Source organism: Lepisosteus platostomus, chromosome 8 (genome assembly GCF_059453375.1).
Source record: "Lepisosteus platostomus isolate fLepPlt1 chromosome 8, fLepPlt1.hap1, whole genome shotgun sequence".
NCBI lineage: Eukaryota > Metazoa > Chordata > Actinopteri > Semionotiformes > Lepisosteidae > Lepisosteus > Lepisosteus platostomus.
This window is the reverse complement of record NC_142618.1, coordinates 44,489,744-44,505,459: the sequence shown is the minus strand read 5'-3', so window position 1 is coordinate 44,505,459 and position 15,716 is coordinate 44,489,744. Positions and strand designations below refer to the sequence as shown.

The 15,716-nt window shown below is 37.2% G+C and overlaps 1 protein-coding gene across 2 annotated transcripts in view; it reads right to left on the bottom strand.

The window, feature by feature from the left end:
• The window catches only part of cdyl (chromodomain protein, Y-like), a 138,620-nt gene that overhangs the window by 19,941 nt on the left and 102,963 nt on the right, over positions 1-15,716 (bottom strand). For both annotated transcript variants that reach the window (XM_088643629.1, XM_088643628.1), the window contains exons 3-5: positions 11,031-11,278; positions 6,987-7,159; positions 1,868-2,078 (exon numbers count right to left, since the gene is read on the bottom strand). In XM_088643629.1, coding sequence (XP_088499755.1) covers positions 1,868-2,078; positions 6,987-7,159; positions 11,031-11,278 — 632 coding nt within the window. The remainder of the gene's footprint in view (positions 1-1,867; positions 2,079-6,986; positions 7,160-11,030; positions 11,279-15,716) is intronic.

Sequence of the window (15,716 nt, the reverse complement as noted above, 5' to 3'; positions counted from 1 at the left end):
CTACTTGATAAAAAAAACAGGATTTGATGTGTGATGTTGCGTGAAATATAAAAAATGGTTTAATAATAATAATAATAATAATAATAATATTAATCATCATCATCATCATCCTTACACTTTTATAGCGCTTTTTTGGGAACTCCACTGAAAGCACTTTATAACAATACAATGAGTACGAAATAGCTTAAAATCAGTTTTACAGTTCTAATTCCAATATGCATTATAGCGTACTCTACATAAAAAATTGCTTATTTTGTGCATCTGAATAACTGAACATTTATAACAATAATCGCAAAAATTCTGTTAGAATCAACTGGTGAAGTATTATGTACTTCAATAAGTTGACTTAACTGTTACAGAAACCAATCCTTTCTCGACCAAATTAAAAAGTTTTGTTGAAGTTTAAAGAGAAAGATTTACATTTTGAAAAACCTGTCCTTTTACGTACAACAGTTTTGTCACATTGCACAGTACTAAATTAAGAACCGACATGTATGAATCACAAATAACTGGAATGCAAATTCTCTGCTGATGACATGTTGAGAATTCTCTAGAGCTCTTACTAGAAAATAGAAAAAAAGATAATTCATGCAAACTAGATGTTTCTTTTGTTAGACAATGTATTTTAAAGATCATGAACTTCAAGAATGACTGCAGCCAGTCAGATCATCAGTTAAATTATATTTTTGAGTTAATTATGAGTTTTTCAAGTGGTAACCACAGGAGACACTAGAAATCTGAAACACTCTTCTGAACATTAACCCATCCAAATTTTAATGGAATGACAAGTTAGATTAAAAATTTAAGTGTAATCTAACCATTTTCTATCTGATTTAACCAATACAGGGTCCTGTATCTCGACAAAGCCAGATACACCCTGGACAGAATGCCCATGTCAGATGGGGCAGACAGACACGGACACAAACACAACCACTGACAGCAGGGTCCATTTTCACAGAAGCCAATTAACCTACCAGTATGTGTGTTGACTGTGGCAGGAAATTGGAGCACCCAGAGGAAACTGCTAGGACCATGGGGAGGATGCACAAACTCCGTACAGATAGCACCCTCAGGAATTGAACCCAGAGCCCCAGCGCTGTAAAGCAGCAATGCTAACTACTGTGCCATCATGCTGCATTTTGGGGGTTGTCTCTGCACCTAATTTTAATGTGAAGTACAATAACACTTCAGATTAAAAGATATTAAAAATACCTGTTCCTTAACAATGCACACATAAAAAGTGTATTTCTTTATTAGCGTGTTAACGCTTTCCAAAGTGGAGCTTTGGTCATACAGAGTATCAATCTTGCAACTGTAACAAGGTGAAAAGCACGACTGTCCTCAGGATCTTTTTAATAAGCCTAATCTGATTTTGTGAGACTTTTGTTAAAATAGTGGTTTCAATAATGTAAATCATTTTTGCATTTTGCATGATATAAAGCATCCATCTTCTGATTTAAATTTAAGTTGGGCTGTCACAGCCTTATGGGCAGAAAAATGTTTGGATTTTGTAAAACAGCTGACCAAGCAAGGTAAAAGCTAACTGCTAAGATCACAAGCTCAACAGGTCTCTTACTTTAACAGCTCAGAATGAGTCATGTGGAAAGTTACCTACATACCATCCGTTAAAGTGTATAGATCTTGTTATTTATAAATAGGAAGGACTTGAAATACTGTTCAGCTAATTTAAGCAACTTATCAAGCAAGAAATGTGAACCGGAATGTGAAATATTGAACCTTTACACTTCCTCATTGCATTTGGACTTGAAAGTCTTCAAGGGGGTCCGACTTTCACTGAAGACAGTAGAAGAATATGATTAGTAGAGTAGATAGCAGAACAAATGAATTGAAGGTCATGTGTACTTACAGAAGCCACTCCCATTATTCTGGGAAATGTGAGAGATGAGCATGCATCTGGAGTCTGTCCAAACGTAGTGTAAGGTGTCTGGAACCAAGCCTTTTCATTGGCCCAGATCACATCACACAGAGGGAGGATAGATGCCCCCAAGCCAACAGCAGGACCATTCACAGCCACTATGATGGGTTTCTTGAACTGGATGAAAGTGTTCACAAAGGCCCTGGAAAAAAACAACAACAGATATTTCAATTAGAGCATAGGCTTGCAGCGCTACTTGCTACATTCTCTAAACGAGATGCGAGATTCTAATACTTCTTATAGATCAAAGATATGAAAGATTTGTCAGATGGTTAGAAACAAACACCTTGTGAATTAAACTGCCGGTTCTGTCAACTGATTAAAAGATAATATTGCTGCACAAAGGCAGACACACAGGACACCCATCAATTTAACCACTGAAAAGCACAGCTTTGATCCATTACAGTAAAGTTATTGCAAATAGAAAATTTGTTCAGAGGATGTAATCTAGAGACAGACATTTCAGACAGTTAATGCGAGTTGCCAGGAAAGAATTCCTTAAAAAATTGCTCATTCATTTCCAGACGTACCGTCATGATTTAATATCTTTGTTGGCTGTTTTTCCATAAAGCCAATGGGCATAACACCAAAGCGTTATAGAATGGATAAAGCCAGCCTTATTCCTACTATATATTTTAATAAAAGACAGAAATCATTCAAAAAAAACCTTGATCTTCATTACTCAAGTCAACAGCCAACAAATTAATAAGGACACAAAATCTGTCACTATTCGAGTTAAACGTTATACCACCAACCATAGGATATATGGTTCTGTGACACTTCAAGCACATTCTTTAGTAAAACTTCAAGTCATGTAACAGTTTCTGGAGGGTTAAGATGAGTTGAGTGGGGTTAAAACTCAAGCATTCTAATCCTCTTCCTTAGAAAATATTTAACACTTAAAACCTGTGCTTAGTCCTTTTATTCATAATTCTCACTGTACCGCACCCTTTAAGCAATGTAATCTATTATACTGGACATGGCTCCTTACAAAAGTATTCAGACCCTTGTACAGTTTTTACATTTTGTTGCTTTAAAACTTGCAGTCTTGACACTTTGAATAAGCAGGCTCAACAAAAGGAACTGGAAAAAAACTTAAATCACACATGGGTTTTTTTAACATGGCACCTAATTCATACTGCAAATACTGGCAAAAGATTTTTGTGGTCAGTCAAGACAAAATTTTGGTCTAAATGCAGAGTTAGGCTAGGTCTTATTATATTATAACATTATAGTTTAAATTCTCATCAGCAGGGACTGGGAAGCTGGTCAAGACTGAGGGGAACATAGAAACAAATCTGAAAGGAAAACCTAGCACAGATCTTAGACTGGGACAAAAATTCACCTTTCAGCAGAACAGTAATTCAAAGCATGAGAGCAAAGCTACACTGGAGTGGCTTAAGAAAGAGAAAGTAAATGTCCCAGAAACAAATTCTGACTTACTTTGTGGATATGTCTCTACCAACTTTGCCCACTGGCCCGTGTCAATTTTGACCCATTCTTCTTGGCTGATATGCTCAAGCTCCCTCAAATTACTAGGAGATGTCTTATGGTTTTCAAGTCTTTCTAGAGATTCACTACAGGATTCAAGACTTGCAGCTATATTTGCTGCCAAAGGTGCTTTCAACAAAAAATATGAATAATAAAACAGAATAACAGGTATATGAATACAATATTAAATTAAAAATGTTCATGCATTATTTAGCAACTTACAGAAGGGGACATTGCAGGAGGGTCTGAATTATTTTACAGGACACTGTGTACAACAGTATGCCCAGAAGGTTTGGCTACAGCTATGAAACTAATATGGTAACTAACTATCCATTAATCTTACAGTAAATTAAAAAGGGAGTATAAGATAACTATTCAAGACAATGAAATTTCAGTTTTCTTCTATATCATTTAAAACTGTGCTCCACTGAAAACATGACAGTATTCGTTATAAAGAGACAGCAAAAGCTATTTTCTTCAGTTGTGTACTTTTATTTTGGTTTGGAGAAGAGTTTGTGTGAGACAGTTTAGATTTCACTTGGTTCATGCTAGAGACACCTGCTGATGTGGTCAGAATAAGGGCCAAAAATAGACATTTATACCACATGCTTCTCTGATTTGTCGCTTGCTGCATTTCCTGTGTCCGCAATTAAAGCTGAATAGTGTGGGCTTTGAGAAGAAGGCGAACTTCATCTTATGTTAATTGCTAAAATTTACAATGACATAAGTCACTTTGACAATGGATGTACTGTATAATATTAATATAGTATAACATAATCTACTACCAAGATCTAGTGTTCCGAATTTATTTTTTTATCAGGTGCATTTATTAATTGGTTTCTAGTACCCTGTAAAGTTGACTTTAGGGTGCAGGTTTATTCAACTTGATAGAATTTGCTTGCTTAGAAAGTGTGTCAGGACCTGATGCCATATTTAATCTTATCACATGCCCTTCAGTAACAAAAGGAGGCAGGGATTATTTTCTTTATCCACTTTTTGTAACAATATAAATACTATTGCAGCTACTAAAGATAGTAAACGTTGCCATAGTAGAACCCCTTGAGCTAACACATGAATGCGTTTTCATTCTGAAGTCAGTCTAACACAGGTCTGACACCTTGGATCTATATTGACAACTGTGAATGAATCATTCCTTCTTCAAATGTCCTTTTTCCTAAATGGTCTTTTGTCAACTTTTCTACCAAATCCTGAACCTCACGGAATAACAAACAACTATGAGCTCTACCTGATTTATTTTGTTAACAGAACGGAATGAATAAAAGGAAGGAGTAAAGTCAACATCTACCTGCATCTACTGTCAGAGAACAAGTGACTCCTGGTAAGTGTCAGAAGCTTAACTCATTAGCACACGACACAAGATAGGACTACAGTACACCCTAGCCCATCAAACGGTCCAATTAACCTAGCCATAAAAAAGGCTCAGGCCAGAATCGAATCTAGGAGACAAGAGCTAACCACCGTGCCACAGAGACGCCTGAAAATGTCACATCATCAATTAAACTGTAAATTTCCTTTTGACTCCAGATTTTTAAAACAGACTGGTAAAAATGCTCAAAACAACACACTTGTGTTAATTAACACTGCTGTTTAATTAAGTATACAGAAACAATTGAGAAATATAACATGTACTGCCATCTGTAATCATCAATTAGCCAACATACTGAGTATCTGGAGCATGCTATGGTAATAGGCTTTATTTAGTGTGCTTTTGGAAAATGCTAGACTTCATTTTCCCTATTTGTACATCATGTATATTCTTGGGATAATAATGGTTTAGGAGGCCATTTGGTCTATCTGGCAGCTGGTTGTTAATCGCTTATGGTTGTGAGGTTCTCCTCCAGCTGTTTCTTGTCAGATTCCAGGGTATTAGAGCTTATAACGTGTTTGCTTTTGCTTGTTCCACTCTCCCACCACACTTCATGTATTGATATGTTTTCTGTTCTAACTTTTAAAAACACTTCCATGTTGTTCCCAGTTGTGTCTTCTGGTTAATATTTCACTATGTTTTGTTACTTTCTAAAAATACATTTGTCCAAAGAGATCTGCTGATATTAAGTGCTTTGATTTCCTGTAATGCTTCTGATCTGTCTATACTAACAACATTTAATATAGAACTTTGACTTTCCTCAGACTGTGGAATGTTGTTGATTTCGTCACTGGTAAACACCTGAGTAAAATATAAATTTAGTAAATAACCCATTCCCCTTTCACCGTCTATGTTTTCCACTACTGTCCAAGAAACGTTTAACTTCATCCTTTACTGTTGCAATACTGAAAAAAATATTATCTAAATTCACCCATGCTTGCAACTCATTACATTAATTTTCTTTAAGTGGATCCTGTTTTTTTATATCATTTTACTAAGTGCCTACTTTCTCCTTACATGCATCCTGATTGATTTTTTAAGCCACTGCAGGAAGTGCTTTCTAAGCTTAGATTTATTTACTCTTGGAGATCTATGCTTCAAGGCAAATATCGTTAAAATGTTGGTATCAGTCCTTCACAGATTTTGCATTCACTCCTTCCTGTCCTTCTTTACGTTAGGTAAAACAATTGAATTAGACTCTTTAACGTATAATTTCAAAGGTGTCTTCTTGTCCATTTAATTTTCATCTGTTCACAATTGTAGTCACTTGAGTTACAGCACTGTTCCCATAACGATATGTCAAATTCCAAAAAACCTTCACCACAAGAAGTCTTAGGGTGTTATCCAAGCACTTACTAAATCAAATTCCAGGAAAAAAATGTGGTACCTCGTCCACAGTGCAGCACATGTACTCTGCAAAACTCAAGAGACTCGCATAAAAAGCCCAGAAAGATGGGATTTGAAGTGAGATTTGAAGTGAGAACATCTTGGAAAAAGGATGGCTGAAAGGCAAGCACGAAGAAGCTCCAGCACTGAAGTGTACACAGAGTGGGATTTATAAATCTCCCAGATGATGCAGAGAGCACAAGACAGAAAAGCTTTCTAGAAAATGATGAAACTCTGAGAGGCAGAAGTACCATCCGGAGTGCCTCACCTTGCATGCAATGTACTCAAGAATCTGTGCCTTTGACCAATTTTACACTGAAACAAGTTGCCAATGAGATTTAGAATTGAACATTTCTGATGCCTTACTTTACTCCTCAGGTACATTTTTAAGGCAAAAATTAGGGGCGCCCTGAGGCACACCCTTCTAAAATATTATGAGATAAACAATGATATTTAAGATTAAAGAAAACTGCGAAACAAAAGGGATTGTTCTATGATCTAGTGACCACTGCTTTGGAACCAGAACACACCACTGACGTGCCTAGTGTTGACTGTTCAGTCCCCAAGCACTGCTAGTGCTGTAGGTTGCGGTCAGTTAGAGAGCACCTGCTGGTTTCTAGTTCTGTTATTTAGCACTTTAGTTGTCCTCTTAGTGGTATTTTCATTTATTCACATTTGTAGTATGAAAAGATGTATGGAAGAGAGCCATGGGGAAACCATTCATTTTATTGTTCCGAGCAATAAAAACAAAGAAGAAGAAAAAATCAGAAATCCTTGGAGCTTTACCTGATAGTCTCTGCCATTTTAGTGCTTTCTCTCTTCCTGTCATCAGTCAGTCGTCGTATAAAATAAATAAAATCAAGGCCAAAACAAAAAACGCTTCCCACAGCACTCAGCAGAACTAATTTACTATCATCTGCGGCTGCTGTAGTGAGTGCACTCTGGAGCTCCTTCATTACCTGTAAGGCAAAAAAAAGCAAAGGCAGCCAATGAGACATTCATTACCTTAGCAGTAGTTGTGAATGAAACTACTACCGATGCCCTGCTTATTAACACCCATTTTTCATATCAGTTTGAAAACAGTGGGCATAGAGAGTGACAATTTAGTAATATGAAATTTCACCCCAAAAAAGCCATAAAAATCTAGGGACAGAAAGTTTGGAGTCTGAAAGAGTCCTGTCTTCTTCACCAACACTTTGGCATGTCTTCCAAAAACTGGAAAAATTAGGTTACCACAGGCAACACTAGCCTCTTAGAAAATACACAGCAAACCAGAAGCCATTTCCTTGCCTTCAGTCATTAAACTGAAGGGAGTTATTTGTCCAAGCTGCAGTGAAAACAAGTGCTACAAAATCGAACAGAACAAAATATCCAAATCATATTTTTGCAAAGGCTATTTTGGCAGGAATTCTGTGCACTTCTTTCAACCCATCTGAAGAAAGTAATTAGCATGATGTTGCTAGTTGCGGATGAATCAGTAAGAATCAGTAAGAAACTGTCACTAATAATAAGTGACAATGACAAAAATCTTTCTCTATTTGCCACAGCTAGGAGTACACACACCACTGCTCGTATACTCGCAAATGCTCAACATTTGTAGCTAGTTAATTTTTCCCATACAGTACCTCTTTAAAGCAAACATATATTCATGTCTGTCAGTCTTTTTATTTTTTCTGAGCATGGTACATGCCAACACTAGTAAATCCCTTGTATAAATAATGAAATAATATTCAACAAAAAGGAGAATTTCTTTAATGTATGTTGGTGATTGCAAGATGTGTCAATTAACATATGAAAGTGTCTCCTCTTACTAATTTTAAACCACGTTTACAGGAGACTTTGAACACCACATCAGTTCCAGGTTAGAACCAGAAGCACACATTATTCTACATATACAAATAATATTAATATTACTGCAAGGTGGAAAAATCTATGTTGTATTAATCATTGCTGTTTGTATTTATTTCACAATATGGTAATACTAATATATAATTGTCAGATTACACACAGTACATGATAACTCATGCAATGCATACATAAACAATTACTTATGTCAATGCATGTCCATGAATTCAATTTATAACACAGGGAGGAAAAATGTCTCATACTCTGTAAGAAATTTGTAAATTAATTCTGTAATAGATCCTGGAAGCATTTATCAAATATTAATATCCTTTAACCCAACAAGATTCACAGAAATGACCTCAAATTTACAGCCTGCAGTGGTAAAAAAAACCCAGACTGCAATCAGTGACATATCGGACATGGGCTGCAATTAATTATGCAGCATGGCACTGTGCAGATCCCACAAATAATTTAAATAAATAAACATTTAAAAGTAAATAATTTAAAACAGCTTCACAAAGAAACAATACACATCCTGTTGTAGCTAACATTAGTGATTAGCTTTATCAGTAAATAAACTGTTATAAATAAGCCCTTGTTTTGGTAAGGTCCTAAAATACTTCAAAAAGTTAACCAGGTTTTTAGCTTAAAAACTCAAAACGTCGATTTAATAGTTACCAATCTGGTTAAAATGGCACAAAGAATTCCAACAGGAGTAAGAATTATAACTCACTACCAAAAGGTTATTGTAATCACCAACAGAGACTGTGCTGATTACTTAAGCATTCCATTGCACTTGTGCCTATGACAAATGAACTGCACTGAACTGAAATTATTCTTCAGATCATTCACGCCAAGATGGCTCGACTGTCATTTTAAGGTTTCAGACTAAATACTAGTTCAGTCAGTTGTTTAACTCCTCCAAACAATTTTAATTACAGTGATTCAAGTCGACAATGACTGGTTTGATTTTTAATCAGCAGATCTGTGAACAAGATAGACCAAGTTCTTGCTGCAGCTTTAAGATGTAAATTATAATACTAAAAGCCCTCCTACTTAATGTATTTTCACTTCAGTGTACAGTACTTTTAATAGCCTAGATAGTCAGTCAAAACCAATTAGAGGACCTGACTCCCTGCCTCTTCTCAAACCAACTATTTCTCCATGACCCACATTAGATTTGTTTGTATTTAATTAAAAGTTTCCTGTTATTATAGCTTGACCATGGATTTTGTGAGGTTAACTGTAAAACCTAATTGTTCTTGACTCCTTACGGCTGGCTCTAGTAGGAACGATGTACAAATGGTGGTTTTCCAATAATCTTGATTTTTAAGCCACTCCATCGCAGTGTTGGTCATTTCAGGTCAAATTTGTGCAGCTTACCGTTTCTGCAGTTCTCTTGAAAAATGGTTTTATTTGAAACGGGCTGGTTGGATTGTTTTTAGAACATATCTTTGTATCCGTGAGTTAATCTGATACAGCAGTGACTACACTGATTACGGTACTGACCGTTTTTTAAGAATGCACGTTCGCTAAAATATTCAAATGAACTAACAAACCCACGAGATCCATATAAATTTCCAAACACACATTTCTAGTGAAGTGTACGTGCTGATGTATCTCTGATGAGAGAAGTTCAATAGAAAAAAGGAGGAATTTCTTTATGTTATCAAAAATAGAACTATGTGCCCATTTAAGCACTGCAATGCCATATTCCTTCAAGCCATATCATTTGGATATACTTTGTATTCATGAAAGTGCCAAGCTGGTCTTGTGGGGTTAGAAATGTAGAGATCACTTACGAGGAAGGGAGCGACTAGCAATTAGTAACTGTAATAAACATCTGTTGTACTTGTTGGCAAACTGCTCCTGTATTTTGTAGATGATGCCTTGCAAAAATGTCACAACTGAACAGAATTTGCTGTGTTTCTAATATTTTCTTCAGACTTGTAATTACGCACATGGAAATACACACATTATTACAAATATGTCTAATCATATTAGAGGAAACTGCATATGTACACATTTATGGGGTATGGGGTTTTTAACCCATAAAATATAACATGTGTTGGTACATTTGCTACTGATTTAATTTGGTTAGGACCTTAATGCAAGGTAACTTTGTGAGTAACAGATTTGTTATTATACATTATCAGCTGTTGGGAGGCTAAGTGCCGCAGTGGTTTGTATTGCTGCCTGACAGCGCTGGGTCCCTGGGGTACTATCTGCATGGAGTTTGTATGCCCCCCCTCCTGTTTATGTGGGTTTCCTCTGGGTGCTCCGATTTCCTCCCACAGTCCCAAAAAAATACTGGTAGATGAAGTGGCTTCCGGAAAAACTGGACCAAGGTGTGAGTACGTGCATGTCTGAGTCTGTGTATGTACCCTGCCCTGTGCCCGTTGCTAGCTGGGACAGGCTCTGGCTCCCCTGCAACCCTGAATTAGATGAAGGGGCTAGAAAATGTAAGGATGGATTATCAGATGTGGCTACCCATTAACAAACCTCCAGAATCAATCCGCAACAAAGAATATCTTCCGTTTAGAAAGTTACACACATGTGGAAATGTGTTTTTTTAATATGTGAAGAACTTGAAATTGCTCATTCCTGAAGTACATTAGACTTCGGGGAATGAGGACCATGGCAGTACAAAGGGCAACTCTGAGCTGAACTTTTGCAAATTCTTCCACAAGGGTAAACCTACTGATTTGGCGTATATTTCTATTTTATTGCATCTAATTATGCTATTTGAGGTCTTAATCTAGTCTGACTTCATTTGTTTTTGTGCTCTCATGAAAGTAATGAAAGTGTCTGATGTTCAGGTCAGTGCAAAAGGCCTGTTGTCCAAGGAATTTAATTTAAGATTTGTTTAAGGAAAGAGCACGCCATGGTTGTTTCATGCTACTGGAGCGCTTTTAACTGACTTGGGGACATTACATGTTTTAATTGTTTTGGGAAAAAAAAATCTTTCTTGAAGACTTTACTTACATCTGGATTTAAGGAGTTGTTTTCTGAAGACTTTGTGGAGAGTAATATGTGAGTGAAGCCGTCTTGCTTCTTGACAACAATGTCTCTGTACCGGTAGGCACTTTCAGTTTGTCTCACGCTAAAGCGCAGCCTCTTGTCGAAAGCCTGCCTGTCTTCAAACCTCCTCTTCCCTGCTGTGACTCCTGTGGCTGAGCTCTGTATGCTTGTTGTACCGTTGGCTGCCAGGGCTTCCATGAACGTAGTGGTACCTGCGGGCGACAAACCCAGATGTGTGTGACGTCAATTTACGAGCCATGAAAAAATGCTCAAAAAAGAAAGAAGAACATGTTCCTTAGAGAAAAAATGTTAGAATCAACTTAATTAAGGACTGTAAGGAAAATCCGCTTGAGCTGTAAGTAGTGTTGGTAAACAAGTAGGTGGCGCACTTCCTTATGCATCAGAATCTCCAAACCAACGTTACAGGATGGTGACCTGAGAGACACTGCTGGAGGCTCTTCTGTACGATGTCAGAGAAAGATCGCCGGAGACTGTATGGGCCTGTTTGTAACGGTGGTTACCCTAGTTTCTTGGCTTGGCACACTCCGACCTCCCCAAATCTCCCCCCTTAATTCAAATGGTGAAGCTCTTGTTCAATAATTCTCAAATCACCTGAGACAACTGAGCCTACACCTGGCTTGGATTCATTTGAAAATCTGGCTCTTGAAGTCTTGACAGCTGTGACTTCTACTTCAATCTTGGTCCATCAGCCTCCCATAACTAACAAGTCATTTCAGACTTGTCATTATTTAACCCAAAATATGACAGAGACTTTTACTTTTAGGGGATTTCAATATAGATTTTAAGCCATGTTTAATCATCCCATTCCCAGCCAGGACCCCACATTAGATCTTCTCATCAGTGGTGACATTTCCAATACTGATGTTCTTGGCAATCTTGGATCATCTAGCCTTTCTAAGCAAATGTGATTGCTCGTCACCTCCCTCCAGTGCCAAAAGTAGCATCACACTCCGGAGATTAAAATCACTGACTCCTACGAGGTTTGCTGATGCAGTATGTGACTCACATATTGTTAAGACTAAGGCAGACACAAATCTCAGTGTTACAACAGTTACAGGCAGCTTGATCAGATATTAAAACCTAAATGCAGCTTTATTTTTGCAGCTCAATAGTGGCAAGACAGAGTTGACTAGGGTCAACACATAAAACTGTGAAATGATGCTGCCTTTAGCTTGGTATTTGATGGCCGGGAGACTAGAGCTACCCAAGTGAAAAGTATCTGCGTTCTTCTCATATTCAATTTATCTTTTGAGACTTGCTGGAAAAATTACAGGAGTGTAATTCCTGTTTTCAATGTCATTTTACAATTGCAATTAGATACTGAGAAACTGTTTAAGGTTTTTGTTTTCTCTACATTCATGAGACCATGGTAGTATCAAAACCCAGATACTAGAATCTTTACCAGATCCAACCATTATTATTCCTGTTCTCAGTGTTGCAAAGGATTGGCTTTAAAATCCTTCTGCCGACCTACAAAACAGTGAACAATCTGTTTCTTTCTTACTTCAAACAGTTCCATCTTTATGCAATATTATGCTTTATCAGCTCTGGTCTTTAAATTTCGGACTGCTGATTCCCCTCATGCCGAGAAGCCATATACTGGACTTTCTACTGAAAAAATATTTAATATAACACACCCTGTCTTAAATAGTCCTGGTGATTACAGAAACAAATCGGTCTTTCTCACATGTGTGTGAGCTGTTTGGTCTGAGTTTTATCTAAGAAGAGCACGTTTGCTGCAGTAAGTGGTATTGGTGAGCCAGTAAGTAGCACTCTTATAGCATGTTAAACCAAGCTAATTCAGGTTTAAAGAATTATGCTGCACATTTTGAAGTAGTAGGGTGGCATCCTGGAGAAAGTAAACTCTGGTTTTATATAATCTAGCCTCCCTAAAGAGCTCCCCTTATTTCAATTTGTGAAGCAAATTTCTCACTCTCTACCTGATAAGCTGTGTAGGGGGACTGCTGGCGCATAATGGCTGCCATATGTCACCCATGGGAGTGTTGAACTTCATTGGTGGGTAAGAGGATACCCGCTTTATTAAAAGTGCTATAAAAATCCAAAGATTTTATATTGAGACTGCCAGAGCCTCATGTCCACCACATGTCACCCAAGTGGTCATGGGGCTTCCCTCCTGAATGTGAAGCGTTTGGGATTTTTTTTAGGGTGAAGAGCTATAAAAACGTACCCTTTTTGGACATCATTGCTAAAAAGCGTCATTAAATTCCCATACCAAACATTAATTAACTTAATTATAACTGACATAATTGATTCTTAGAATGACACTGAAGTAAGGTATATTAATAATAATACTGGGCTCGACACTCACTCCATTTCATTCAAATACAGTATTACTGACACTTTTTGTCAAGAGGAGAAGAGTGTGGATGAAATCTAAAATGCTTTAAAATCACAATGTATTTGTTGTATTTACAAATCACCATTTTAAAGTCACCAATCATGAATTTGATGGCTTGTGTGCTGGTTTATAGACATCAGAAAAGAAACTATAAAAAGTTTAGCAAAGGAACCACAGATTTTATTTTTTAGCATAATCTGTGCAAAATACTGTTTTTTTTTCAATGTTGTCATTAAAAGAGGTGTTTTATATTTCAGCCATTCAGTCACAAACTGTTAAATATATATTTTTTAAATTGACATTAAAACAAAGAGCTGTTTGTAACGAGAAAATATTGTAACAACATATTTTCAATGTCACAACCTGAAAGCAAAAGGATGGAGAATGAACCATCCCTATTTTGTGACGAATTCAAAACTCCAAAGTTTATCAACCCTGTTGTTAACCCCGGTTCGTTTGCTATTACAGCACATTGCTCTTGAGGAGGTAGGTCCAATTGGCAGGGCCACAGAGTAGATGTTAAAAACAACAGGGCAAGCAGTGGAAACTAGGTGTAAGAGGTCATAGTATAGTAACAAGATGACTGAAAAACAAGTTTTGTCAATGACATAACTTTGACATAACAGTGTCAAGGTGCATCATACCTTTCCAACTCAGACCCAAAGTTTTACCGTAAGAAGATAAGAATGGTTAAAAATAAGATGAGGCTATGTAGTCCATTTAGCAGATAGTAGCTGCATGTTTCAGGAAACTCATTGTTTCCTGGAATAATCCAGGGTTCAATAATCGGCTTCAACACCATGGCTGAGCAGCTTGTTCCAGACTCCCATAGCCCTTTGGATAATCATGTTTTCCTGTTTTCAGATGTAAATGTAGTTCCACACAGTTTCCCCCTGTATTCTCTGGTTCATGTGTCACTGTTTATTGTGAAGAAATCCACTGGATTGACTATGTCAATGCCTTTAAGGATTTTGTCAACTTCTATGCGGTCTCTTTAATTATAATAATTATAATTGCTTATACTTATATAGCCCTTTTCTGGACACTCCACTCAAAGTGCTTTACAGGTAATGGGGACTTCCCCTTCACCACCACCAATGTGCAGCCCCACCTGGATGATGTGACGGCAGCCATAGTCATCAGAACGCTCACCACACATCAGCTATCAGTGGGGAGGAGAGCAGAGCAATGAAGCCAATTCATAAATGGGGATTATTAGGAGGCCATGATTGGTAAGGGCCAATGGGAAATTTGGCCACGACACCGGGGTCTTTAACAATATCACCATCCAAGACTGAAATGGCTCGGTTTCTTCAGTCAGTCAGTCTAGGATATTCCCTACAGTCCTAGAATGTATCCGATTTCTCTTTTCTGGTCTGACTCTGGGTCAGTAACATCGTTTCTATAACGGCAATAAATTAAATCTAGAGATACACTTAGAAATTTTAACATATTTCATGGCAGTCCAGTAGAAAAGTGACACACAAGAATAAAATTAGCCAACCACTGCAATGATTTTGAAACTGCTGCTCACTAAGGGTATCCAGAGGTCAATCTCTCCTTGCACTTAGCAGTAACAACTAAGCCTAGGAATGAATACCAAGAGACATTAAAAACACTAAAAATGAGCACTGGAACCAATATAACTTTTCATCTCCCAATGTATACACAGTATTGTTACAAAACATAGTATAATAAATAATATTATAGCAATAATACCTACAAGAGATGGAAGACGAAATTGTACAGTAAGATATTATTAGACAAAGAGAAGAAAGTATAAGGTATGTAGTATTCACATGGGACCAACACCTTTCATCTGAGTCTGTTTTATCTTGTTGCCTTACTTTCCTACTGTACTCCACTTCTCTCAAAAGCAATTTAAAGGAAATACACCTAACAGACTGTTAAGAATGGAACAACCCCTCCCTAACCTAGCTAGAATAGCTGATTATGCAAGTCAAGGAGGTGGAAGTAATTGTTTGACAAACGTGTGTATAGAAACGAGCAGGAGCGGCACCTATATGTACTATCACAAGGAGGCATTGTGAATACGCACTGCATTTCTATTAACTTTTAACACTCATCAATGTCCACAGGCAAGTAACACAATTTGACAAGCGATGCAAACTCTTGCACCTGCCACTGTGTGAATGCTTAACAAACCTTTGAAAGTCTGAAACAAACCTTTGAGAATCTTAAAACAGACAAAAGCATGTCTAGAGATTCTGTGACAGAGCATGATTTTTTTTTAAATGTCAGGTTGGATC